The sequence below is a fragment of the Microcebus murinus genome, chromosome 20 (genome assembly GCF_040939455.1).
Source record: "Microcebus murinus isolate Inina chromosome 20, M.murinus_Inina_mat1.0, whole genome shotgun sequence".
NCBI classification, from domain to species: Eukaryota; Metazoa; Chordata; class Mammalia; order Primates; family Cheirogaleidae; genus Microcebus; species Microcebus murinus.
In genome coordinates this window covers 35,872,805-35,899,390 of record NC_134123.1, presented here as the reverse complement: position 1 = coordinate 35,899,390, position 26,586 = coordinate 35,872,805, and the positions used below count along the sequence as shown (strand labels likewise).

General features: G+C 48.2%; 1 protein-coding gene and 1 pseudogene across 2 annotated transcripts in view; one reads left to right on the top strand and one right to left on the bottom strand.

Annotated features, from left to right (window-relative positions):
- Positions 1–600: 600 nt before the first annotated feature.
- FANCA (FA complementation group A) overlaps positions 601–26,586 on the top strand; it is a 52,395-nt gene continuing 26,409 nt past the window's right edge. For both annotated transcript variants that reach the window (XM_075995900.1, XM_075995901.1), the window contains exons 1-17: positions 601–694; positions 2,219–2,328; positions 2,654–2,747; positions 4,673–4,815; positions 4,934–5,029; positions 6,291–6,364; positions 9,183–9,295; positions 10,135–10,214; positions 13,630–13,663; positions 14,063–14,129; positions 15,353–15,465; positions 17,022–17,098; positions 17,465–17,606; positions 17,949–18,082; positions 21,035–21,145; positions 23,900–23,995; positions 24,090–24,149. In XM_075995900.1, the coding sequence (XP_075852015.1) occupies positions 616–694; positions 2,219–2,328; positions 2,654–2,747; positions 4,673–4,815; positions 4,934–5,029; positions 6,291–6,364; positions 9,183–9,295; positions 10,135–10,214; positions 13,630–13,663; positions 14,063–14,129; positions 15,353–15,465; positions 17,022–17,098; positions 17,465–17,606; positions 17,949–18,082; positions 21,035–21,145; positions 23,900–23,995; positions 24,090–24,149 (1,623 nt within the window). In that variant the 5' untranslated portion in view covers positions 601–615. The remainder of the gene's footprint in view (positions 695–2,218; positions 2,329–2,653; positions 2,748–4,672; positions 4,816–4,933; positions 5,030–6,290; positions 6,365–9,182; positions 9,296–10,134; positions 10,215–13,629; positions 13,664–14,062; positions 14,130–15,352; positions 15,466–17,021; positions 17,099–17,464; positions 17,607–17,948; positions 18,083–21,034; positions 21,146–23,899; positions 23,996–24,089; positions 24,150–26,586) is intronic.
- LOC105855957 (2-iminobutanoate/2-iminopropanoate deaminase pseudogene) lies at positions 25,876–26,288 on the bottom strand (annotated as a pseudogene).

Sequence of the window (26,586 nt, the reverse complement as noted above, 5' to 3'; positions counted from 1 at the left end):
ACCATTCCCAGCTAACTTTTTCTATATATTTTTAGTGGGCCAATTAATTTCTTTCTATTTTTGGTAGAGATGGGGAGTCTCGCTCTTGCTCAGGCTGGGAAACCTGCACTTCTGACCAGCAGGGCGCCCAGCGCGCTCTGCAGCGGGTTTCTCCCCTTTCATCCCCCACGCAGACCTGCGGCTGCGCCTCCTCGCACCCCGCCCGCCGCACAACCTTGCTCTTGACCCGGGTGTCGCTGAGACACAAAGGAGGAGGGTGCATGGCTCTAAGTGAAGGAGCAAATGTTTACGGTGGGGCCAGTCAGGCACAGCAAGGTATGCAGAAGTGTGCTACCCATGACACTTTGGCGGAAAAGATCAAGCCAAGGTTACCTCCCCCTACAGAACAATGCACAAGGGACATCGTAGTCCCTCCGCGGTTCCCTAGTTCAAACGCGTCTACCCCGCCCCGCCGCCTCCGGCTTTGCCACCATCAAGATGGCCGCCAAGCGCCCAACGCCACGGGGCGGGGCCGGGCGCCCGCCAGCCAATGGGTAAGCGCGCCCGGCCGCAGCCAATGGGAAGCCAGCGCGGGTTTGACGATCACGAGCTGCCGCCAGGCTGAGAGTAGTAACCATGTCGGGCTCTGCGGCCAAGGATGCTGCCTTAGGCGCGGGGCCGGGGGTCTGCCGGAGGCCTTGGGCGGAGCTGCTGGGTAGGTGGGCGCCGGGGGCCGCCAGGGTGGGCAGCGCGACCCCTTCCTGCCCGAGCCTCCGCCGGTGAGACTGCCGCCAGGCTGGGGCCTCAGGGCACGGGGCCTTAGTCCGCGGTCCCCTCAGCGAGTGCCCGTCGCTCCCTCGGGGCCCGGTCCGCGTCCCTGACCCCCTGGGTGTCCCCTCCCTACCCCGGGACTCCCTCTGTGCCTGTGACCCCCCAGTGTCCCCTCCCTACCCCGGGACTCCCTCCCTACCCCGGGACTCCCTCCGTGCCTGTGACCCCCCAGTGTCCCCTCCCTACCCCAGGACTCCCTCCGTGCCCGTGACCCCCCGATGTCCCCTCCCTACCCCGGGACTCCCTCCCTACCCCGGGACTCCCTCCCTACCCCGGGACTCCCTCTGTGCCTGTGACCCCCCGGTGTCCCTTCCCTATCCCGGGACTCCCTCCGCGTCCCTGAACCCCCCGGGTGTCCTCTCCCTGCCCCGGGACCCCCTCCGTGCCGGTGACCCCCCAGTGTCCCCTCCTTCCCCCCGAGGCCCTCTCTGTGGCCTTCACCCCCTCATGTCCCCTCGCTTCCCCGGGGCCCTCTCGGTCCCCCAGGACCTCTTCTGCAGCCCTGACCCTCCGGACGTCCCCTCCCTCCTCCAGGACTCCCTCCTCTCTCTTCACCACCCCGGGCGTCCTGTCCCTACCTCAGGACCCCCGCTGTGGCCCTGACCCCCGGGCGTCCCCTGGCTACCTCGGGACCCTCTCTGACCCCGGGCGTCCCCTGGCTACCCCGGGACCCCCTCTGCCGCCCTGACCCACTGGCGTCCTCTCCCTACCCTGGGACTCCCTCCGCGTCCCTGACCCCCCCTGACCCCCCGGGCGTCCCCGCGCTCCTTCGGGGCCCCTTCCCTCCCCAGGACCCTCTCCGCGCCCCTGACTCCCTGGAGTCCCCTTCCTCCTCCCTCCCCCCCTCGAGTGTCCCCTCCCTTCCCCGAGACCCCCTCCGCGCCCCTGACCCTGGTGTCCCCTCCCTCCCCAGCGGACCCAGGCAAACTAGGACATCAGGATAGGGGCTCTGCAAACTGGAGGTTTAAGTTTCATCCCGAATGTCAGTCCAGTAACATTAGATTTAACCTAGCAGGAGAACGGCACACCCATGTTGGGTAAGAATCAGACCCAAAGAAATTAACGTTGGTTTGGTACTGTTTGTTAACTGCAGACTTGATTCTGATCGCACCGGTTTTCTCCATAATGTCCTTTTTCTGTCCCAGGATCCCACGTCATATGTTAGTGTCCTCTTAAGTGTTCTGTCTGGGACAGTTCTCTTTCCTTGTTTTCAAGACCTCAACACTAGAGGAGTGCTGGTCTGTTATTTTATACAACGTCCTTCAGTCGGGTTTGTCTGATGTTTTCTCACAACCGAATTGAGGAATCCTACAGAAATAGTGTGTGTCCGCAGTGCATCAGGTCGGGCTACGGGATGTCACAGTGTCTTATTTAAATAGTGATTTTTGAAACTGATTTTCCCCATTAGCAGGAAGGGTCAAGAGGCAAAAAAATAATCCTGAAAGGGAACAGAAATTAAAGGCATCAGCTGTGCAACTCCTGAGAAGCCATCAAGACTTGAATAACCTTTTACTTGAGGTGAGAGAAAATTGATTTTCCTTTGCAGGCATATATAGGTTTGTGTTTTTTGAACCCAGCCAAGGTATTGCCTGCATGAGAAAGCATCTGGAAAGCCTAGAATCTGATAGGGGCAGTCATTGAATTTTGACTTAGGCGAGAAGAAAAACTGGCAGCATTTATGTCTTTGGATGTAAAAGAACTTGAAAAATGAATTTAATAATTATCAAAAGGTTTTAAAGTTTTTTAAAATATTTGAGAATAGCTCAGTAGGCATTATATAGATCGTGTTTTATGCACACAGCTTCAGTTTTAAAAATGGAATTCTTTGTATTTTGGTTTCTAGGTAGACGGTCCATCGTGTAAAAAATTGTGTCTCAGCGAATTGGTTGTTTGTGAGGGTCCTGAGCCCTATGCTGATCATTCTAGTTCATTTGTAGGTAAGTTATAGCTTCATTTTCTTAATGAGTTATGCAGGATTTTTTTATATAAAGTGACTATGATCACTTTATGATTATAATAAGTAGAAATTTAAATTTCCCCCAGATAATGGTTTTCCACTTGTGTATATAGTCACATATTACAAATCGTGTTTTTGTGATTTGCTTTGGGCTTTTCATGATTCCATGTTTAAAAACTGATTCAACGTGGGGCTCAGAAGCAGCAGGAACCAAAATGTCCCTTGGGAAGCATGGGGCAGCCACAGCAGGGATGTGGCCAAAACAGGTTGTGCTGAGCTCCATGGAGCAGACAGGAAACCAGAAATGGGAGTCTAGGTCTCCTCTCTCCCCCAGTCTGAGAGTGTGAGATGGGGGGAGTTCTGGGACAATAACAAAATGAAAGCTGTTTCCTGGTCCTTTTCATTTTTATTATGTAATGACTGTTGTTTCAGAAAATGACATTAAGTAACTTAAATTTCTATTAAAATAACCTTAAATAATAGGCCTGCCATGATAGCTGATCATCAATCAGCATTGATAGCTGAGTGTCACTGGTGAATGGTATTGATTTGCACTGCCATAATTGTTTTTGAATTTCACAAACTTTACATCATTCGAGGGGAGCAGGCTCAGGCACACACTTTCTTGTATGGAACTTGAGATCAAGTTGTGAGAATTTATGTAAGAAGCTCTTTCATGTGAACCACAGAAATATAGACCTTTAATTCATGACTTTTTTTCGTTTTTCCTGCTGAAGATAGAGCTACTACTATACTTACTTACATTTATATATGTGGTAAAAGCCTTGTAAATAAAAACAAACTTTTCTGTGGAGATAAATTAGAAACAAATGTCTAGAAATTGGCATTTTTCTACCTTTCTCCCATGAATTACATCTTGACCACAGCAGTTGCTGATTTCTAATACTGTAATTGGAAGCCTCTAACTACTGTGTTTTCAGAGCCTTGAAGATAACAGGCCTGTACTGCAGTTTCCTATCTTGTTAAGATCGTTTTGGATGCCAAATGAATTAGGTACTGGTGTGCTCATAGGCATTGCCTTCTTCCAGCTGCCCAGCATTTCTCACTTTTTTAAAAAGAGACAGGGTCTTGCTTTGTTACTCAGGTGGAGTGCATTGGCATGACCATTGCTCCCCACAGCCTTGAACTCCTGGACCCAAAGATCCTCCCACCTCAGCCTCCCAAGATGCTGGGATTGCAGGTGTGAGCCACTATGCACAGCTCTTGTTATATTGAATGTAGACCAGAGGCTGGTGCTCCTGTGGGCCAGCACTGCAGGTTCTACCTGGCAACCCTGAGGTCTGAGCACACCTGTGTCTTCTGCCCAGCAGGTGCATGGCAGAGCATTGTAAAAATCCCTACCTAATTTTAACTCAAACATCAATGTCTACAGGTGTGCCCACAAGTTCAGGGTTATAGTGAGCAGTGATTGCACCAGTGTACCTTAGACTGGGCAACAGAGTGAGACCCTGTCTCTTAAAAAAATCTATATGTCAACAGAAGCAGGCTTGTCTCTGACCCAGAAGTAATTAGAAAAACAAATGAATTGAAAGAGCCTGCTACGGTTCTCAGTTTATTGTGCTCCTTTGGAAAAACGTGATACAATTATTGATCAGAATATATTAATATCTCCTTGTTTTGTGTCACACAAAGCATAACAAATGTATGTATAACTCTGGGGTTCAGAGGTTTCTACTAATTATTTGTGAGCCGCTTTGGTCATGAAATCACCTTAATTTTTTATCTCAATATTCTCCCTTCACATCTGCTCTCCCCTTTAAAGGCCGTTTTCTATGATACTACAACTTAAAGTAAGGCATTTTAAACTTCAAGTCTTCTGTCTTAAATTTTGTCCCACGTTTTAAGAGAAAGCAAAATAAGCTATATCTTTATTTTGTCTTTAAGGGTCTGTTTTGCGGGATCAAGCCTCAAGGCTGGGGGTCCCAGTGGGAGTTCTGTCGGCCAGGGTGGTGGCCTCCAGCGTGGAGCAGATCTGCGCGGCTCCCGCAGAGCCGGGTCGCTTTGCCATGCTGGCCCTGGAGCAGAGGGTAAGATGCCAGTGAGCAGAGGAAGCGTGCTGTTATGTTTACGCTGGTTTCTTTGATGTTGTTTCAGGTAATTTGCCTGTTTTTTGTTTTTTTTTAATAAGATTTAATCTTTTTTCAGAAGAAACTGTCTTCTTTGTTGGAGACTGCTCAGCACTTACTGGCACAGGGTATGTTCTCCCGTCTCGTCTTCTGTCAAGAATTATGGAGAGTGCAGGTAAGTTTGAGGTTATAACTCTGCCTCTCCAGTTTTTTTAAGTGGTATTCTGTTGACCTGGATGGAGCCAGCAAAACCTCTAGTTTTCTTAGGAATTCCACCGAGCTTCTCATTAGTGACAGTGAACAGAAAAGGGTTCAGCAAAGTCTCTGTGGGTAGGATGGGCCACCTACAGTCACGAGTTATCCCTGCACACCTGTCATTAGGGGTGTTTATTAGAATAGTATATGCCACAAAACATGCTGCTCTGCCTTGAGTATATGATTGTAAAGAATTTACCAGGACATTAACATTAGTGTCACTAAAGTTGGTATTCAACCCTCACTGCTAAATTTGACTGGCTTTTAAAAATTAAAAAAAAAAGAAAAAGAATTTACCAGGACAGCAAACTATAAAAATGTAACTTAAAAATTATTCTTACTTGCTCATTTCTGAAGCATTTTGAACTTAGTATACTTAAAAACTTGTGAAGAGTTGAATGAACTCAAAGTAACCCCTTGGTACTAAATGAGGATTAGCATGTATATGGAAAAAGGAAAGAAAAAACGAAGGTGATTGTTCATTTTTTCCCCATTTTTTTATTCAGCGTACATTATAGAGTTCATTTGATTTGTCAGGCATTGTTGTGGTTTCTGCACCCGACACATTCCACATTCTCAAATGTGGAAAAGGGTAACTCGGAGGGCGTGAGTTGCAGAGAAGATGAACATGCACGTCAGAATGGAGAGTTGGGGGTATGGGCGGAGTGGGAGTTAGCCGGACAGGAGGGGAGGACACAGCAGGCCATGAAGCTCAGGTCAGCATGACTGGAGCACAGCGTCCTAGTGAATGGTGTGTGTCTGTGCTGGAGAGGGGTTGTCAAGTGGGAGAGGGTCAAACGGGAAAGATGCGGGCCAGGTCACAGAGGGCTGTGCCCCACGGTGAGTTTGAACTGTGTCTTGAGAGCTGTGAGGAGGCCACAGACTTCTAAAGAGGAGGTCGGCATGTCCATTTTGTGTTTTGAAATATCGTATTGGCCACAGTTTGGAGAGAGGATTGGAGGAGGGTTACACTAGAGCCCAGCAGGGAAGAAGTAGTAAATTCGAGGTATTAGTTGTGAGTGTCTAGGGCTAGAGAGTTTGAAAACCATGAATTGTGTATTTCAGGCCATGTGTGTTACTCCACTTTAATTTTCCTTAGGGCATGATGGTTAGGAACCGAGGGTGAACATTGTACAGGAAATGCATGCATGAAGGACTCACAGTACTGTTATTTTCTTCAGAATTCTTTGTTGCTTGAAGCTGTGTGGTGTCTTCATGTGCAAAACGTCGTGAGCCTACAGGAGCTGGTGGAAAGGTAATGATGATTGTGTTTTATAATAGTGCATGATTATTTTTGCAATCTAGTCTAAGACATTATATTTCTAAGCCAAAAATCACCTCAAGAAGTTATTGCTATATTAAAGAGAACCTTTGTTGTAACTGAAGTGCTTATCGTGCATGTTTTCTTTGTACGAGATACATCTTGTGATAATATGTTTAAAAACTGGGGGGAAAAAGGAGTCCATGTAAATATGGTTGATAGAATACATGTAGAATAAACTACTTTTATTCCCTCCTGAAATCTGATTAGAAGTCAGAAAAGGAACTTTATGACTCCTATAAGCCCGTAAAGATGGATGAGTATAGGAAAGGAGGTAACAAGCACAGTTTTGGAGACAGGATGTATACGGACCAGACATTAGTGACTTAGCCAACTTGCTGAGACCCGTCCTGAGCCGGCAGTGTTTGGGAAGAGGAGAGCCAGGCCAGTGTTCCCTTTTTATTCCTGAAGGTGTAGGCTCAACAGCACTGACTAAAGTATAGATAAGAAAGATCTGGATCCTCAGACAGCAGCCTGTGCTCTTCCCCCAGCCCAGCGGAAGGCTGGAAGTTTGTGTGGTTCTTCCCTGGTCTAGTTTGGGGGACTGTTGAGAAGTTGAAAATGCTTTGATGGGCTGGGCAGTGGTGTGACGCCAACTCACGTCAGGATTAAAAAAACTGGATCTTTTCCTTGTACCAGAAAAATTCTAGATGAATCAGTGGAAGAGAAAAAAAAGAAATATAAAAGGACAAGAAATCATGGAAGAATATTTTTAAAATATTAAAGTAGCAAGGCCTAAAGCTGTAAAAGATTAATAAACTTAACTGCTTGACAAACACACTTTTTTTTTGGCAACAATCTCTCACTCTGTTGCCCAGGCTAAAGTGCTGTGGCGTCAGCCTAGCTCACAGGAACCTCAAACTCCTGGGCTTAAGTGATCGTCCTGCCTCAGCCTCCTGAGTAGCTGGGACTGTAGGCATGTGCTACCATGCCTGGCTAATTTTTTTTTTTTTTTTTTTGAGACAGAGTCTCGCTTTGTTGCCCAGGCTAGAGTGAGTGGCGTGGTGTCAGCCTAGCTCACAGCAACCTCAAACTCCTGGGCTCAAGCAATCCTCCTGCCTCAGCCTCCCGAGTAGTTGGGACTAGGGACTACAGGCATGCGCCACAATGCTCGGCTAATTTTTTCTATATATTTTTAGTTGGCCAATTAATTTCTTTCTATTGTTATAGTAGTGACAGGGTCTTGCTCTTGCTCAGGCTGGTTTTGAACTCCTGACCTTGAGCAATCCGCCTGCCTTGGCCTCCCAGAGTGCTAGGATTACAGGTGTGAGCCACGCAACCGGCCCTGGCTAATTTATATATATATATGTTTTTAGTTGTTCAGCTAATTTCTTTCTATTTTTTTTTTTTTTTTTTGAGACAGAGTCTCACTTTGTTGCCCAGGCTAGAGTGAGTGCCGTGGCATCAGCCTAGCTCACAGCAACCTCAAACTCCTGGGCTCAAGCAATCCTTCTGCCTCAGCCTCCCAAGTGGCTGGGACTACAGGCATGCGCCACCATGCCCGGCTAATTTTTTCTATATATATTAGTTGGCCAATTAATTTCTTTGTATTTATAGTAGAGACGGGGTCTTGCTCTTGCTCAGGCTGGTTTCGAACTCCTGACCTCGAAGCAATCCGCCCGCCTCGGCCTCCCAGAGAGCTAGGATTACAGGCGTGAGCCACCGCGCCCGGCCAATTTCTTTCTATTTTTAAAGTAGAGATGGGGATCTCGGTCTTGCTCAAACTCTTTAGCTCAAACAATCCTCCCTCAGCCTCTCAGAGTGCTAGGATTACAGGAGTGAGCCACCGCACCCGGCCTGGGCTTCATTGAATTTTAACAATTTTAAAACTTGCATGTCAAAGGACATGTCAGAGACAGTGGAATATGAGAAGTCATTTACACATCATGTATGTTACAAGAATCTAGTATTTAGGGTAAAGAACTCTTACAACTCAACAATAAAAAGACAAATGATCCAGTTAAACATGGACAGAGGGTTTTAATAGGCATTTCTTTGAAGAAACAAATGGCTGGTAAAAGTGCTATCAGGCACTAGGGAGCTGCAGGCCTGGTGGGCAAGAGCTCCCTCAGGCGTGGGTAAGGCCACAGGTCACGTGGGTATTCTCGGGGCTGTGCTGTAATGAGAACCCACGACCTATAAGTGCTGCTGTCTTTGGTTTTTCAAGACTTATTTTGTTACTGAACCTTCTTTTCCCCCCACAACAGTAATAAGCGACTCCACTTGAGTAAACTACTTGAAAATGATGATTTTTTTTTTTTGAGACAGAGTCTCACTTTGTTGCCCAGCCTAGAGTGAATGCCGTGGCATCAGCCTAGCTCACAACAACCTCAAACTCCTGGGCTCAAGCAATCCTGCTGCCTCAGCCTCCCGAGTAGCTGGGACTACAGGCATGTGCCACCATGCCTGGCTAATTTTTTTTCTATATATATTAGTTGGCCAACTAATTTCTTTCTATTTATAGTAGAGACGGGGGTCTCCCTCTTGCTCAGGCTGGTTTTGAACTCCTGACCTTGAGCAATCCACCCACCTTGGCCTACCAGAGTGCTAGGATTACAGGTGTGAGCCACTGCGCCCGGCCAAAAATGATGATTTTTTTTTTTTTTTTATGTGAGTAGCAACCAAGTAGTTCCCCTTCCCTGGGGCAGAAAGGCTTAGGCAGTTGCCAGTTCAGCCTCGCTGGAGAAATGAGTGTTGGTGACGATGGCAATGGAACGGTCGCTCAGGCTGAGCTGTGCCTCTGTGTCTCCAGCCACCCTGACGTGCAGGCCTTGGGAGCGTGGCTCTTCAGGAACCTGTGTCTTCTGTGCGAGCAGATAGAGGAGTCCTGTGAGGACAGTGACATCACCAGAGCTATGCTTTCTGGTACGTTCCTGGGTAAGATTCATTTTGACCAGTGGGCATGTCCTGTGCTGTGAAGGTCCATTGGCAGCAGAACTGCCTCCTTGCACAAGTGGTTGTGGGAATCCAGCGTGACAGCATCGCAGTCCGAATCTGTCCTGGTGGGTTTGTCTTCAACCTTAGTGGTATGAAAGTTCCAGTAGCTCAGGTGTGTTTCTGCACGCCTTTCCTGTACAGTGGCCCCACTGCGTCTGCGGCAACAGAGCCCTACATGGCCGATAATCCCAGGGGAATGATGCCTACAATAAAAATTAAACAAATTAAACGAGTAGAGTGGAATGTTCCATGCAGGTAGCTTGTGGTTGTGTCACTTTGCAAAAGACACATTCCTTTTTCCTAAAACTTTCTTGGTGGCATGAGCTACTTACGATTCTTAAACTCCTGTAATCTAGTCCTAGGTAGGTTAAGTTTAAATTGGAGATTAGACAGAGAATCCTTTTAATATTAGCCCTCTTGGTCCTACTCTCTTAAGAAGGGTGAGTGCGTTTCATGCCCCAGGATGTGACATGCCGGGTCCCTCTGTTGCTGGCCTTGGAGATGGCTGGAGAGACCATCCCCAAGGCATCCTCGGGAGCCACTTCTTTGTTTAGGAGAGAAAAACTCTTGCTATAATCTTGATTCCCCTGTCAGATAGAATGGCAAGAAGACAAGTCTGGTAGTGTTGGCAGGCTTGGCACCGCCCCTGGCCTGGTCAGCCCTCAAGCCATGTGCACACACCCCTGTGGAGGATGGTCTGTGTGGGTCACAGCTGTTTGGAGACTACATTATGTGTAAATACTTGGGTTTTGTGGTTTTTTTTTCAGGTCTTGTACAAATGTTTGTTCTGAGGGGATTTCAGAAACACTCAGATCCCAGAAGTGTGGAGCCAGAAAAGATGCCCCAGGTAGGAGGAGGAGTAAAGTGAAGAGGTTGGAGACTGGCCTCGTAGAAATGGGCGGCACCCTAGAGAGCGGTCTCCAGCCCCATCCCAAGCCTTTTGGACATATGTGTTTACTGATATGTGTTTGTACAGGTTTTGGGGGTACATGTGATATTTCATCATATGCACAGAATGTGTGCTAAGTCAGGGTATTTGGAACATCCATGACATCAATATTTATCATTTCTGTGTCAGGAACGTTCCAGGTCCTCTCTTGTAGCTACTTTGAAATATATGATACACTGTGCACTTTAGTCACCCTACTGTGCTGTCAAACACTAGAACTTACTCCCATCTGGCTGTATGTTTGTGTCCATCAACCACCCTTTCTTCATCCCCCTTCCCACCCTCTGGTGTTTGTCATTCTGCTCTCCCTCCATGAGACCAACTTTCTTTAGCTCCCATGTATGAGTGAGAACACGTGTTGTTTGTTTTTCTGTATGTAGCTTATTTCACTTAACATAGTATCCTGCAGTTCCATCTGGGTTGCTGCAAATGACATGATTTCTTCTTTCCATCTTTCTTTCCTTTTTCTTTTGGCTTCCCCTCCGCCCCCGCTTTTTGAGATAGTCTCTCACTCTGTCACCCAGGCTAGAGTGCCATGGCATCATCCTAGCTCTCAGCAACCTCAAACTCCTGGGCTCAAGCCATCCTCCTGCCTCAGCCTCCCAAGTAGCTGGGACTACAGGTGTGCACCACCACGCCCCGCTAATTTTTAATTTTGGTTGTTTGTAAAGATGGGGTCTTGTTGTGTTGCCCAGGCTGGTCTCATACCCCTGGCCGCAAGTAATCTTCATGCCTCTGTCTCCCAAAGTGCTGTGATTACAGGTGTGAGCCACTGCACTGGGCCCCTTTGCCTACTTTTAAATGAAATTATTTGTGTTTTTTTTTTCCTGAGTCACTTGAGTCCTTTGTATATTCTGGGAATTAGTCCTTCATCAGATGAATGGTTTACAGATATTGTCTCTTCACTCCGCTGATGGTTTCCTTTGCTTTCCAGAAGCTTTTTAGTTTAGTGTAGTCCCATTTATCTATTTTAATCTTTGTTGCCTATGCTTTTGAGGTCTTAACTATAAAATGTTTCCCATATGGTTTCTTCTAGTAATTTTATAGTTTTTGTTCCTACATTTAAGTCTTTAATCCATCTCAAGTTGATTTTTTTTTTTTTTTTTTTTTTTTGAGACAGTGTCTTGCTTTGTTGCCCAGGCTAGAGTGAGTGCCATGGCGTCAGCCTAGCTCACAGCAACCTCAAACTCCTGGGCTCAAGCAATACTGCTGCCTCAGCCTCCCGAGTAGCTGGGACTACAGCCATGTGCTACCATGCCTGGCTCATTTTTTCCATATATATTAGTTGTCCAATTAATTTTTTTCTATTTATAGTAGAGACGGAGTCTTGCTCTTGCTCAGATTGGTTTCGAACTCCTGACCTCGAGCAATCCACCCACCTTGGCCTCCCAGAGTGCTGGGATTACAGGAGTGAGCCACTGTACCCGGCCTCAAGTTGATTTTTTTACATGGGGGGGAGGGGAGAGAGAGAGAGAGAGCGCGAGCGAGCGAGCGCCAGTTTCATTCTGCACATGGATATCTAGTTTTCCCAGCATTCTTTATTGAAAGTCTATTTTCTCCAGTGAGTATTCTTTGTGGTTTTTTTTTTTTTTTTTTTGAGGCAGAGTCTTGCTATGTTGCCCAGTCTAGAGTGAGTACCGTGGCGTCAGCCTAGCTCACAGCAACCTCAAACTCCTGTGCTCAAGCGATCCTGCTGCCTCAGCCTCCCAAGTAGCTGGGACTACAGGCATGTGCCACCATGCCTGGCTAATTTTTTCTATATATATTTGTTGGCCAATTAATTTCTTTCTATTTATAGTAGAGATGGGGTCTCGCTCTTGCTCAGGCTGGTTTCGAACTCCTGACCTTAAGCAATCCGCCCACCTTGGCCTCCCAGAGTGCTAGGATTACAGGCGTGAGCCACTGCGCCTGGTCCCCCCTTTTTTTTTTTTCCAGCATATTATGGGGGTACAACTGTTAAGGTTACATATATTGTCCTTGGCCTCCTCCCCTCTCCAGTCAGTGCTTCAAGCATGTCCATCCCCCAGTTGGTGTACACGGCACTCATTATGTATGTATATACCCATCTCCTCCCCACCACCTGCTCGACACCCGATAAATGTTATTCCTATATGTCCACTTAGGTGTTGATCAGTTAATATCAATTTGCTGGTGAGTACATGTGGTGCTTTCCCCACTGAGTATTCTTGGAGCCTTTGTCAAAAATCCATTGGTTAAGCCAGGCGTGGTGTAATCCCAGCACTCTGGCAGGCTGAGGCAGGAGGATCACTTGAGCCCAGAAGTTCAAGGCTGCAGTGAGCTGTGATTATGCCATTTCACTTCGGAAAAAAAAAAAAATAATTTCGCTATAAATATGTGGGTTTATTTCTGGTTTCTCTATTCTTTTATGCCAGTGCTGTACTGTTTTGGTACTATAGTCAGGTAGTGTGATGCCTCCAGCTTTGTTCTCTTTGCTCAGGGTGGCTTTGATTATTTGGGCTCCTTTTCGGTTCCATATTTCAGGTTTACAATTTCAGCACTAGGGGCACTTAAGTCTTGATGGATGTGGTGCCTTCTGGAGAGGTAACTTGGAAATTGATCCATTGCCCAGAAACACTTAGGCATTATTTTTGATGGACTGTTAAGGAATTTTAGGATTGTTTTTCTGTTTCTGTGAAAAATGACATTAGTATTTTGCTGGGGATTGCACTGAATCTGTAGATTGCTCTGAGTCGTACATTCCAAGTTTTTGTTCGTTTCCTTTTGGAAGTTCTGAACCACAGGCTAATGTTTTGCTCCACACCACAGGCTGTAGGCGTTTTGTGAGGAAATCTACTTTGTTGTGATTGTGAGGTGCTCTTGAGTTTTATTTTTCCATAAGTCAGTGGATTGAGGAATGGAAATGGGCAGTCGCATCTTTTTACCCAGGTCTTCTCGTTCCCAGAGGTCTTGAAGGTGCTGGTCTCAGTACCACGGCCCAGGATCCAGGCCTGTGCCTTCTGGCTGGGGGAGGGAGAGCTCTGTGCAGTGGTCTGGGCTGAGACAGGCCTGTAAGAGCCAGTGTCCTGCCCATCCCCAGGGCTCAGCCTCAGGCCATGCGGAAGCAATCGTGGGGTGTCACTAGAGAGGATTCCAGAAAGTTCTGCCTCTTCGCTGTCTTGGTCTCCTGGTGTTGGGATAATTTCTAAGTCTTAGAGGAAATTTTAAAAAGTGGACCTCTTTTAAAGTTAACTTCTTATTTTACTTTAGGATAACAAGTAATTCTCTTGTATGTTGCGAGCACATGACTGCCTGGAAATACAAAGTGATGGTGATTTACGTTCTGTTTTGACAGGTCGCCCTGGATGTGCTGCAGAGGATGCTGACTTGTGAGTTAATTCTCCGCCCAGATAGCTTGTGGCCATTCTAGCAGTTTCTTGCCTTTTCATTCAAAGTGTTTCACCCCTCTGCCTGACTGTGTGGATTCCACCCTCCACTCTATCCTGCCTGTCAGTTCCTAGTGGCTTTAGATTGAACACGCAGAGCGGTGATGCAAAGTGACAGCGTTTTAACCTGTGGTTAGCAGGGACGTGTTTTGTTCTGTCTGCATGTTTTGATTAACTTTAAAGGCTCACAGATTTCAGTGGTACTGAGGGCACTTAGAAGTCTTGATGAACGTGGTGCTTTCTAGGGATGCAATTTAGAAATTGCCCAGAAATTCTCTGTTAGGGACTGTTTTAGATGGACATGTACTGATGTTGTTTTCTGTTCCCGGCTTCCGTTGTCAGTTGCCCTGGATGCTCTGTCTGCCGGCGCGCAGGATGGGTCCCCCTCGCACAAGGTGGTGACGTGCTGGTATGTCCCGGGGGCAGGACTACCTGGGGTGCACAGGAGCTTGTTCCTGCTGCATGAGAGACCCAGGGCATTTTAAACTCTTCCAAGTGTTGGCAGCTGCCTCCTGAGCACTTTCTCTGCCATTTGTGGTAACAGACGGCCGCTGGGAACCCTGGGAGTGTGTTCCGCTCAGCCTCCTCCCTCTGCAGATGAAGTGGGATGCCAGGCACTCTCCTGGGCTATCCTGTCTGCCTCTGGAATTTCTGCACTCCTGGTCCCAGGGGTGGGACCCCGAGAGTCATTGCAAACCTTCCTCCCACCGAGTGTGCCCAGGTGGCGGCCTCCCTCACCCTCCCCGCATTTGATCTGTGTGCTGTGGCCTCCCTCCCTCACTGCTTCATTCCTGCCCTCTTGGCCCACCTTTCTGGAACACATTGCAGTTACACGTCTTCCTGGGTACCCTCCACCTGCTTAGATTGCTCAGTGGTTGTGGCTTTGCCACCTTTGTTTCTCTCCTGATAGCTCTGTGGAGACGTGTGGATGGGAAGGTGGGAGGTGAGGTATCAGGGCTTGGGGGAAGGTGGATCCTGGGGTTTGCTTCAAACTAAGGTGGGTGGGGACCTCGAAGTCTAGTCCTGGAGCCAGGAGAATCCCCGCCCTTCCCGAGCCCTTTCAGTCTTCTCATTCTGTATTTATCTCCGCCTCCTTTCTTGTCCCCCACAACTACTTCAGTAGCGCTCCATTAACCGTCTTGTATAATTCAGTACTTCTATTAAAGCAGTGTGTAAAATACTGCATTGTTCTCTGAATCTTTGCGTGTGTATCAGTCAGCTCAGCTGCTGTAGCGAAGTACTAAAGTCTGTGGCTTGTGAAGCAGGTGATTCGCGCAGCTGTGGAGGCCGGAAGTTGGGAGGTTGGCTGCTGTGGTGGGTTCTGCTGAGGGCCTCCTTCCGGCATGCAGAAGGCTGCCTTTTCCTGTGTCCACGTGTGTGGAGAGGGACAACCGCTCTCTGCTGTCTCTTCTTACCAGGGCAGTGACCTCATCACGGCCCCACTGCCACACACTCATCTAATCCTAATTGCTGTCCCACCTCCAGACACCGTTACATTGGGAATTAGGGCTTCAGCATGGGGATTTTTCTAGGATACAGTTCAGCCTGTAGCAGGGTGCTTATTTCTATAACCTGGGTAACTAGATTGCTTAAACTCCCTCTCCAGAGAAGCTCTTTCTACTACATTTGCAGGTTCGGTGTGTTCAGTGGACACATACGTGGCGACATAACATCCACAGATTCTCCAAAGAGGTTTTTCAGTCATACTCTGACTCAGATCCTCACACACAACCCTGTGCTGAAAGGTAGGTCCTGGTGCTGAAGCCATGGAACTGCTGCCCAGTTTGGGACTGTTCTTCCCTGTTGCCACGGTGCAGCTCGAATGGGGAGAGGCCAGGGGCTCTCGGCAGCTTTTTCTTTTTTTTTTTTTTTTTAAGTCAGTCAAATTTAGCAGTGGGGGGTTGAATACCAACTTTAGTGACACTAATGTGAATAAGTTCTGATAACCCACTACCATCGGACCAGCCTCGGCAGCTTTTTTAGCTCTGTCCTCAACCAGAGCTTGGGCCCCGAAGCATGTGGAGAAGGTATGAGGATCTAAGATGCCTTGGTCATGAAGGACACTTAATTACAAAATGTCCTTTCATTTGAAAAGAACACATTCTCACAAAAAAATCCAGAAGTAAAAAAGAGGAGACAGAAGAAGTGTCACCAAAATAAAAATATCTTTAATGTGTAGCATTTCTGCTGGCCTTTTCTCCCATCCAAGTACTGACCAGGCCCAGCCCTGCTTAGCGTCTAAGACCAGATGAGATTGGGGTGTTCAGGTTGTATGGCTATAGACTCTTCTGGCCTTTTTCTAAACAGATTTTTTAAAAACGTAGTTATTGTACTGTAAATACTGTGATTCTGGGTTTTTTTGGGTTTTTTTTGGAGACAGAGTCTCGCTTTGTTGCCCAGGCTAGAGTGAGTGCCGTGGTGTCAGCCTAGCTCACAGCAACCTCAACTCCTGGGCTCAAGCGATCCTACTGCCTCGGCCTCCCAAGTAGCTGAGACTACAGGCATGCACCACTATGCCCGGCTAATTTTTTCTATATGTATTAGTTAATACATTAATTTCTATTTATAGTAGAGACAGGGTCTCGCTCTTGCTCAGGCTGGTTTCAAACTCCTGACCTCGAGCAATCCACCCGCCTCAGCCTCCCAGAGTGCTAGGATTACAGGCGTGAGCCACCACGCCTGGCCCCGTGATTCTGTTTTAATGTCATTGTATCATAAGCATTTCTGAGGCAGTTATGTGGGTTTCCTGCCAGTGTTTAGTGTGTCACCTGCCCATGGGTGTCCTGCTAACCCCGTATGTGACAGACTTTTCCCAAGTCTTCACTTTCCCTGCCTGCTGCCTCGACCCACTGTCCACTGAGCTTTCTGTGTTTTTCCTGCGTCCCAGGGTAGGTGGTCAGGCGGGAGTCAGGGTGGGGACAAAGCGCAAATGCAGGAGGTGCCCACAGTTGCTGGGAGGTGGTTCTCAAAGGGCTCAGCACCTGCTCTAAGCCCAGTGTCCTGTGGGTGGCATCCTCACCATGGCTGTTTTATTGACAGTTAAAAGCTTAAAAGCTGCAAAATTAAAATGCAGTTGATACATGAAAGTATTTATAGGTAGTAATACAAAGTATTACCAGTAAGTAATTAGGTGACAGGCACAGAGAGTTGATAATGTAGAAAATAGACAACAAACAGAGAAATGGTGTACTTACTAGTGATTGAAAAAAAATACAAATTAAAACAAGATAGCTTTTTCACAGTGAAGCTTTAAGAAACAGCTTTGTGATTACTGACGTGGAATCTGTTTCCCCTCCTGCAGCGTCTGATGCCGTCCAGATGCAGAGAGAGTGGAGCTTTGCGAGGACACCCCCTCTGCTTAGCACTCTGTTCCGCAGGGTGAGTGTGCCAGCCTGCTGCCATGATGCAGGGGGTATCTAAATCTGACGGGCCAAGTCCTGTCCAGCTGCCTCCCAGGGATGCCATGTGTGCAGAGTCTGGAGTCTTGGTGAGCCGTGGCTGTCCACATGGGGCGCGGCCCCTCCCTGAGATGAGGGTTCTCCAGCCGGTACCAACACCACGGACAGACAGGAGAGACGTTAGAGCATCTTCACAGCAGCTGTGCTGCATCCAGCCACCTCTGCATCCTTCCCAAGGGAGGTGGGAGGTGGCTGCAGTGGGCCAGGCTCACAGGGGACAAGGGACTGGCTTCTGTCTGGCGTTGGTTTGCTGCAACGTTGAAGGGAGTGGGCACTTGTGTTTCAGCTCTTTGTGATGCTGAGTCCGGAGGAGTTGGTTGGCCATTTGCAAGACGTTTTGGAAACACAGGAGGTCAACTGGCAGCATGTGCTGTCCTGCGTGTCCACGCTGGTTGTCTGCGTCCCAGAAGCACAGCAGCTGGTCAGCGGTGTGTCTGCCTGAGCTGGGTGATACTGGTCAGGGTGTGGTGGGGGTGTGGCCTGTGCCCTGGGGGCGGCAGAACCCCAGTGTTTGTGGGGAGGCCTTTCCCTGCCTGCCCAGAGCCCGGGTGCTCCTGTCAGCGCAATACCCTCACTCAGGCTCTTTAGCACCCATGGTGGCTCTGAGGTCCAGGGTGTGCGCTGCTTCTTCAGGATCTCCTGTGGCTGTGCTTGTCCTTTGAGAGTCAGCGCTTGGGCAAGAACAAGCAGGTTCTCCCGCAGGGCAACCTGACGTTTCATTTCCACCTGGCGCCCAAGTTCAGCTGTGACTGGTCCTGGCTCTCCCCTAGATTGGGTGGCCCGTCTGACAGCCCGTGCGTTCGAGAGCTACCACCTGGACAGCCTGGTCACCGCATTCCTGATCGTGCGCCAGGCTGCTCTGGAGGGCCCCTCTGTTTTCCCGTCCTACGCAGACTGGTTCAAGGTGAGCTACCTGGCCAGCCTTTCACCTCGGCTACTGATCCTCAGCAGGCCTGGAGTAGGAGCCTGGGGTCTCCTCCCCGACGCTCTGTGCCATGAGGACACCTGGGCTTGAGGGGAGGAGCTTGCGGCAGTGTCCTTGGACAGACCTTCCATGTACGTCTCTGAAGAAAGCTGCCTTCCAGCGGGCTCTCCGTGGCAGGCTGTCTTCTCCCTGGCAGGGCCATTTCCTTCTTTGATAAGAAAATTAGTGAAATCAGTTAGGAAGAGGGGAAACAGAAGTGTCGCTGCTGCTCTTTGCAAAATGTACTGAGTCTTATTTTCTTGTGAGAACTGAAGCAAGTGCTTGGCTTCTTCAGGGACGTCTCATATTCTCTTTTTGTTTCCTGCAACGCACCTAACGTTCTCCCTGATGGAAGTTTATGGGCTGCTCCCAAACCTGAGCAAGCAGCAGACCAGCCTGGAGAGGGCTTTGGAGATGCAGGTCCTTGGCCCACATTAGGCCCACCAAAGCCAAGCTTATGAAGGGGAGCCTAGGGGTGCGCAGCTGGTGTGAGAACCCTGGTCCGTGCTGGCTTCGGGTGTCTTTGGGACATCAACTTTGAAGGTCGGGCAGCCTTTTTGTTTGAAGCGCTAATACTGTGGAAATCTTAGGTTTGCCCATCGTGGCCACCTTGGTGAGGTAGCTGCCTCTGTGGGAATCTCACCTTCCTCACGCTTCAGAGGGCCGTGGCTCTTGGGCCCTCTGAGAAGGCGCTGCCCAGCCACGTGAGCTGCTGTCCTTCTGTCCTGTGTGCGGAAGGTGTGCATTGTTGTATTAGTAGCTGGCTCTTTTATTCCTTAGAGTTTCTTCTCATTCGACGCTAGGCTCCCCCAGCTCTGGCCTGGGGCTCGCACTGAATGCAGGTGTGAGCGGCTGCTCTGTCCACACTGAGGTGCTGAGAGGTTTGTGCCAGAATCTACTCCCCACTCTGGACTGTGTATACACACTGGCCTGGTTTCCTGGAGTTTGCATACTCTGTACCTGCAGGGGCTTTGCTCTTTGGACTGCGGCAGTCCACCAGGTAGTTGGGGTCTCAAGCCAGATATCTCCCGGGGTTTACATTTTCCAAGGTGACAGAGAGGAACACTTTGGAATGCTGTATTGAGGGGGTGTTTGGTTTTGTTTGCTTTTCCTCTCACCTTTTGAAGTTGATTTTATCATGGTATAATTTGGATCAAATGCACCCAACTTAAGCGTACAGTTGGATGAGTTTTATAGATGTATATGTGCATGTTCAACTTTGAATATCTGTTTTAACCTATATCTTTAAGAAACATTAATATGTTAATAGACCAAATGGTTGCTAATTCAAGACCTCCAGATTGTTAATATAGTTATTAGCAGATCACATTGTTTAGTTAATGTATTTTTTTGGATCGTGGAAAGAACTGCCTTTTTGCTGGAGAGACACTGAAACTGAGTGCTGTGACCACACGCTGGCACGTGTGTCACTGTAGATATTTCACCAGGATGCGTTTGGTAAAGCGTGGGTCTCCGACGCAGGCACAGGTGTGTCCCTGCTACAGCCAGCGTTGGCACAGCTCACTTTCAGTTGAGTGATGGACAGTTCGGTGTGGAGGGGACTGAGGCCCTTTGTACCTGGTGGAGAACTTTGGTGGGGGCCGGTGGTCACATGTTGGGGAAAGGAACCTCTGGTGTAGTCTCAGGTTTTATTTAAATCTCTAAGTGACATGTGTCCAGCCACTTTCCTGGCATGTGGCACATAGTTGATGTCTGAGCTTTGTTCCTCTAGTGTCCTCTCTCAGAGACACGAATGTCACCAGCATTTACCCCTTTCTATCTCATGGCTTACACCTGTCTGTGTGATAACATTCAAAAGAATGGGCAGGTTTTGACAGAACGTTGTACACTTTCAAAAAGACCAAGGTGAGCCCTCAGTTCCCATTGCAGCTCAGCTTTTCACAATGAACAGTAACACCACAAGGTCGTGGGGTGGTCAGGGCCACTGGGGTTTGTGTGGTTTGGGGCTGAGATGTTTGGTTCTCTCTCCTCTATGTACACAGTCTCTCACAGGTTCCTTTGTGATGTATTCGAGGCCACGATTATTTAAATTCTCCTTTTTGCCCAGTGGCGTGGATACTCCCTCTGGTCCCCCCTGAAGGGTTTCCCTGGGGTTTGCTGTTGCTCCCCCACTTGTCCTGTTGCAACCTTGGAATTTCTACACCCCGAGGGGCAACCGTCCTCGGCCTGTTCCCACAGCCGCCTCTCCTGCAGGAGGATTTTGGAGATGAAGGTGTCTCCATGGGACGAAGGAGCACATTTGCCGGGTAAAGAGCTCTTGCCAGGGCATTCGACACATGGCATTCCTAGGGATCACGAAAGGACACCATAGTTACTGTTTTCTACAGCAAATTTTTTTTTTTGAGACAGAATCTCACTTTGTTGCCCAGGCTAGAGTGAGTGCCATAGCATCAACCTAGCTCACAGCAACCTCGATCTCCTGGGCTCAAGCGATCCTACTGCCTCCGCCTCCCAAATAGCTGGGACCACAGGCATGCACCACCATGCCTGGCTAATTATTTTTTTGTGTGTATATATTTTTAGTTGGTCAATTAATTTCTTTCTATTTTTAGTAGAGACAGGGTCTCACTCAGGCTGGTTTTGAACTCCTGACCTCGATCAATCCGTCCGCTTTGGCCTCCCAGAGTGCTAGGCTTACAGGCGTGAGCCACCACGCCCGGCCTACAGCAAATTCTTTTTTACTTTCTTCCTTTGAGTAGACTTTCAGCTCATCTCATCAGAGCACATCCATGATGTCTTTAAATGTATGGAACAGAATCACTGTTGGTCATTTTTCTCTTACACAGGAGCAATTTTCTGCTGATGAGACAGTCTGTTGTGGCAGCCGGGACCCTGCCTGGCCATGCCGGCCTCACTCCCCTCTCTCCACAGGCCTCCTTTGGGAGTGCACGGGGCCCCCACGGCTGTAGCAAGAAGGCGCTGGTCTTCCTCTTCAAGTTCCTGTCGGACCTTGTGCCCTTTGAGGCCCCCCGGTATATGCAGGTGAGTTGTTGCCGTGGCACCTGGGGTTCCTGCTGCTCTGCCCACTTTTCCTTGGTCTGAGGAACCTCCCGCCAGCTGCTGCCTCTGCTCGGAGCCTCAGCCTGGCCCCTGCCCTTCCCCATGCAGTTCACAGGGACACGGTGTGAACGCCACAGCCAGGGACAGCGGCGTGGATGTGCCGTGTAAGTGTGGGCTCTGACGGCAGATGTCCAGCACTGGCTGTACATCGTGCCAGGAGACAGGTGGACAAATCGTGTCCCCACCAGACATGTTTGCAGCCCTTCCACAAGAGGGACATGTCTGTGTGGTGCTGCAGAAACTGTTCAGCACCCAGCTCTGCAGGAAGAGCAAGCTGAGTTTAGTAGGGTTTCCTTTTGGCCTCTAAAAAATACTTTTTTATATTTTAGGAGAATAGTCTGGAAAGAGATACTCCCAAAGTGTCATCACTTCTGGGAGTGGAAGAAAGGAAATAGGACTTTACATTAGTGCAGTTGGAGGTGTTTTTTTTTTTTTAGATGGGATCTTGCTTTGTTGCCCAGGCTGGAGTGCAGTGGTGTCACAGCTCCCTGCAGCCTCCAACTCTAGGATCCTCCTGCCTCAGCCTCCCGAGTACCTGGGACCACGGGTGCTGCCACCACACCCGGCCCAGCTTAAGGTTTTTTATAAGTCTGTTAATTTCATGATTAAAAAATGCCTTACTGGCCAGGCGTGGTGGCTCATGCCTGTAATCCTAGCACTCTGGGAGGCCGACACAGGTGGATTGCTCGAGGTCAGAAGTTCAAAACCAGCCTGAGTGAGACCCGGTCTCTACTAAAAATAGAAAGAAATTAATCAACTAAAAATATATATACAAACAATTAGCCGGGCATGGTGGCTCATGCCTGTAGTCCCAGGTACTCAGGAGGCGGAGGCAGCAGGATTGCTTGAGCCCAGGAGATTGAGGTTGCTGTGAGCAAGGCTGATGCCACGGCACTCACTCTAGCCTGAGCAACAAAGTGAGTCTCTGTCTCAAAAAAAAAAAAAAAAAGCTTTACTGTGGCCTTCTTTTTTAACCAGATAACTACTCCCAGCATCCATTATGGGGGGTGGAGGACCTGGAAACTGATTCTGACACTCGTTTTTTTTGTTTTGTCTTGTTTTGTTTTTGAGACAGAGTCTTGGTCTGTTCCCCAGGCTAGAGTGAGTGCTGTGGCATCAGCCTAGTTTATAGCAACCTCAAACTCCTGGCCTCAAGCGATCTTTCTGTCTCAGCCTCCCCAGTGGCTGGGACTACAGGCATGCACCACCACCATGCCTGGCTAATTTTGTCTATATATATTAGTTGGCAAATTAATTTCTTTCTATTTATAGTAGAGATGGGGTCTCGTTCTTGCTCAGGCTGGTTTTAAACTCCTGACCTCGAGCAGTCCTCCCAGAGTGCTAGGATTACAGGCATGAGCCACCGCGCCCAGCCACCCTCGTTTTTTTATTAAATTTAGATTACATTCCAGGTAGTGTGTACAAAGAATGAAGGTGTGTACCTATCACCAGGCTAGGGGGCTAGAGCTGGCCTCTTCCCATCTCCTTGGTCACCGTTGTGTTTTTGGCTATAGTTAGTCCTTTTTTTTTTTTTTTTTTTTTTTTTTGAGACAGAGTCTCACTTTGTTGTCCAGGCTAGAGTGAGTGCCGTGGCGTCAGCCTAGCTCACAGCAACCTCAAACTCCTGGGCTCAAGCGATCCTCCTGCCTCAGCCTCCCGAGTAGCTGGGACTACAGGCATGTGCCACCATGCCCGGCTAATTTTTTCTATATATATCAGTTGGCCAATTAATTTCTTTCTATTTATAGTAGAGACGGGGTCTTGCTCTTGCTCAGATTGGTTTTGAACTCCTGACCTTGAGCAATCCGCCCGCCTCGGCCTCCCAAGAGCTAGGATTACAGGCGTGAACCACAGCGCCCGGCCTATAGTTAGTCCTTTAAAACAAAAAGATGCCTCTGGCTGGAGTGTTGGGTACCTGTCCTGTCCTGAGCTTCTGAGCGCCACAGCTTCCCACACCTGAGGAGGGAGAGGAGATGGTTCACAGGAGGGTGAGGGGCTGGTCACCTTGAGGTCTGGCCTGGGCCCTCTTCCCAGCCTGGCCCACCTGCGAAGGGAGAGTGGCAGAAACATAGTCCAGCACGTGGAGACCCCCTGTAGCTTCTGCCCTGGCTGTCCTGGGCTTCTTGCCTGACTTTCCTGTCTCCTGTGCTCGCGCCCTGTCTGCAGCTCCGTAGCCTGGCGTTGACACTCACAGCGCCTATTTTCCTCACTTGGTACCTGCTTTGGTTCCTTGTGAACTCAGACTTGGTGTGTCTGTAGCACCTGAGCGTCCTCTGAAGTGCACGGTTTGGTCATTGAGTCCATCCTGCTACCAGTGTCACAAACTTAGAGTCGGTGCTGACCCTCTTCTCCGTGGTGGCCGGGGGGGGGGGGGGGGGCTGTGGGTGTGCCTGGTGCCCACCTGCCGGGTCTGGGATTCCACATTTGTCGCTCTTGCGCTCACTGCCACAGCCTTGTAGGGCCACCTGTGTTAGGGTTCTTTAAGTTTCTGCCTGCGGAAAAAAAAAGTTTCTGTCTGGGGAAGCAGCTTTCTGTTGCTGTGGGGTTTAATCTTGCTAAATATTCAATGGGTAAAGGACTGTGTGTTTCTACTCAGCATCATTTTAGATCTTAGAAGTGAATGGTTGCCCCAGACGGTTTGTGTACCATTGTCTCATGCTCTGCTGTCTGTCTCAGGTGCACATCCTCCACCCACCGCTGGTTCCAAACAAGTACCGCTCCCTCCTCACGGACTACATCACACTGGCCAAGACGCGCCTGGCTGACCTCAAGGCAAGTCCATGGTCTCCACGCCTGCTCCTGAGACCTGTCCCGGCAGAGACCACTGTCTTCATTTCCATGTTCTTGTTCCATCTCTTCTCTGAAGGTCTCTATGGAAAACATGGGGCTCTACGAGGACGTGTCATCAGCAGGGGACGTTCCAGAGGTAATGCCCTGAGGCTGCCCTGTGGGGTCTCAGTCATGCCCAGTGCTCACCAAGCGGAGGCCCAGTCTTCCCTGACTCTCAGTGGAGCATTCCAGCGTGGTGCAGTCAGGCAGAAGTCCTGGAGGTGTTTTGTTCTGAGATACCCTACACTGGTTCTGAGATACCCTACACTGGTTCTGAGATTCCCCTGGGGGGAAGTGCCTAGTGCCGTTAGCTGGTCCTTGTAGGAGGTCTGTTTACATGGGGTGGGATGGAAGACTTGGTCTGTGCTGTTTTCTGGGAATTACAGAAAAGTGTTAGCTTTGTAAGCCAAAGGTCAGATGGCCATGTGATGTGTGTATGTCAAGGGTAAGAACAACCTTCTGCTGGGTGTGGTGGCTCACACCTGTAATCCTAGCACTCTGGGAGGCTGAATTGGGCAGATTGTTTGAGTTCAGGAGTTCAAGACTGGCGTGAGCAAGAGCAAGACCCCATCTCTACTAAAAAAAAAAAAAAAAATGAAATTAGCGGGACAACTAAATAAAAAAAATTAGCTGGGCATGGTGGTATATGCCTATAGTCCCAGCTACTCAGGAGGCTGAGGTAGGAGGATTGCTTGAGCCCAGGAGTTTGAGGTTGCTGTGAGCTAGGCTGACACCACGGCACTCTAGCCCAGGCAACAGAGTGAGATTCTGTCTCAAAAAAAAAAAAAAAAACCTTTTCTAATTTTTAAGACCCTTTTACTTTGAGGTTGCAGATTGCTAAAGACCACTTATGGATGCTATTCAAGTGTTAGGTGAAGATATTTAATGCAATTTTTCATTGAAAATTCATTGCTGTTCCTAAATTGCAATTTCATAATCTTTTTAAATCTCAAAAATTAAGTCTCCTAGCACTTTGGGAGGCCGAGGCGGGCGGATTGCTCAAGGTCAGGAGTTCGAAACCAGCCTGAGCGAGACCCCGTCTCTACCAAAAATAGAAATAAATTAATTGACCAACTAAAAATATATATACAAAAAATTAGCCGGGCATGGTGGCGCATGCCTGTAGTCCCAGCTACTCGGGAGGCTGAGGCAGTAGGATCGCTGAGCCCCGGAGATTGAGGTTGCTGTGAGCCAGGCTGACGCCACGGCACTCACTCTAGCCTGGGCAACAAAGTGAGACTCTGTCTCAAAAAAAAACAAAAAAAAAAAAAAAAAAAAATTAAGTCTCTACTTCTTCCCACCTGGAAATCTTTTTTATTTTATTATTTATTTAATATATGTCTATTTTATTTCCATGAGAAAATTATTAGCTATATAAAATTTTGGTCTACTTCTTTCTCCTAGACCTCTACCATTCATATTTAAATACTTTAATTTTACTCAACTAAAAGAATCATAGATCTGACATGAGAACTAAATATTTCACATCATTAGTTTGATTAGGTGTGCTTTTGGTTACTTCTCAGAAACAATAACTCATCTTTCCTACCTGTTATTTCCCGTTATTTGAGTAACTATGTAATGAGTATCTCTTTCCTACATTCAGTCATAAGGGTATACATTAAGTGTAATTTACACATCAGCAACTGGATGCATTATCTAATCTTCATTCATGTTCAACTACCCCTATTATATGCTATTTCCATGATAACTTTAGATATTTTAGTCAGGCTTATGCTTCTATCAATTATAAAAATTAAGAGATTATTATATCAAATATAAAAATTAAGATGTAAAAATTCCAGACTAAACACTGGGCCCACTTATAGTAACGGTGTTGTGAAAGGCCCTTGGACAGCTACTGCTTCAATTTCAATTCTGCCTCCTTTGGGCAAAGCAGCAACCTGGTAAGCAGCTCTTGCAGGAAAATTACTCTTGAAATACTGTTTATAGATGTCATTGACGGTATTGAAGTCATTTATGTCAGCCAGCAAAACAGTTGTTTTTACCACATTAGTGAAGTCACAACCTGGAGCTTTCAGAATTTCACCCATGTTTTTAAGAGCTTGTTTAGCTGCTGCTTCTACCTCTCCCAGCACAAGCTGTCCACATGATGATCCATGCCTATCTGTCCTGAAATGTAAACGGTCCTGTCAACTAATACAGCTTGACTGTAGGGGCCAGTGGCCCCCAGGGCTTTGGCGGTGCTGATCATGCTTCTGATCAAGGACGACATGGCTTATCCTCCCCTTTTGGCCTCTCGACAAGAACAAGCCACGACTACAAACCCGCTCGAGTCTCAGCTGACTAATTTTATTTTTTAGAGATGAGGTCTCACTCTGTTGTACAATGGTGTGATTGTAGTTCACTGCAGCTTTGAGTTCCTGGGTTCAAGTGCTCCTCCCACCTTGGCCTCTCGAGTATACCACCACACCTGGCTAATCTTTAGTAGAGACCGGGTCTTGATATGTTGCCCAGGCAGGTCAAAGCCTTTGCCTGTGATTTGTGCAGAGAATCATTGCAGCAAGGGAGAG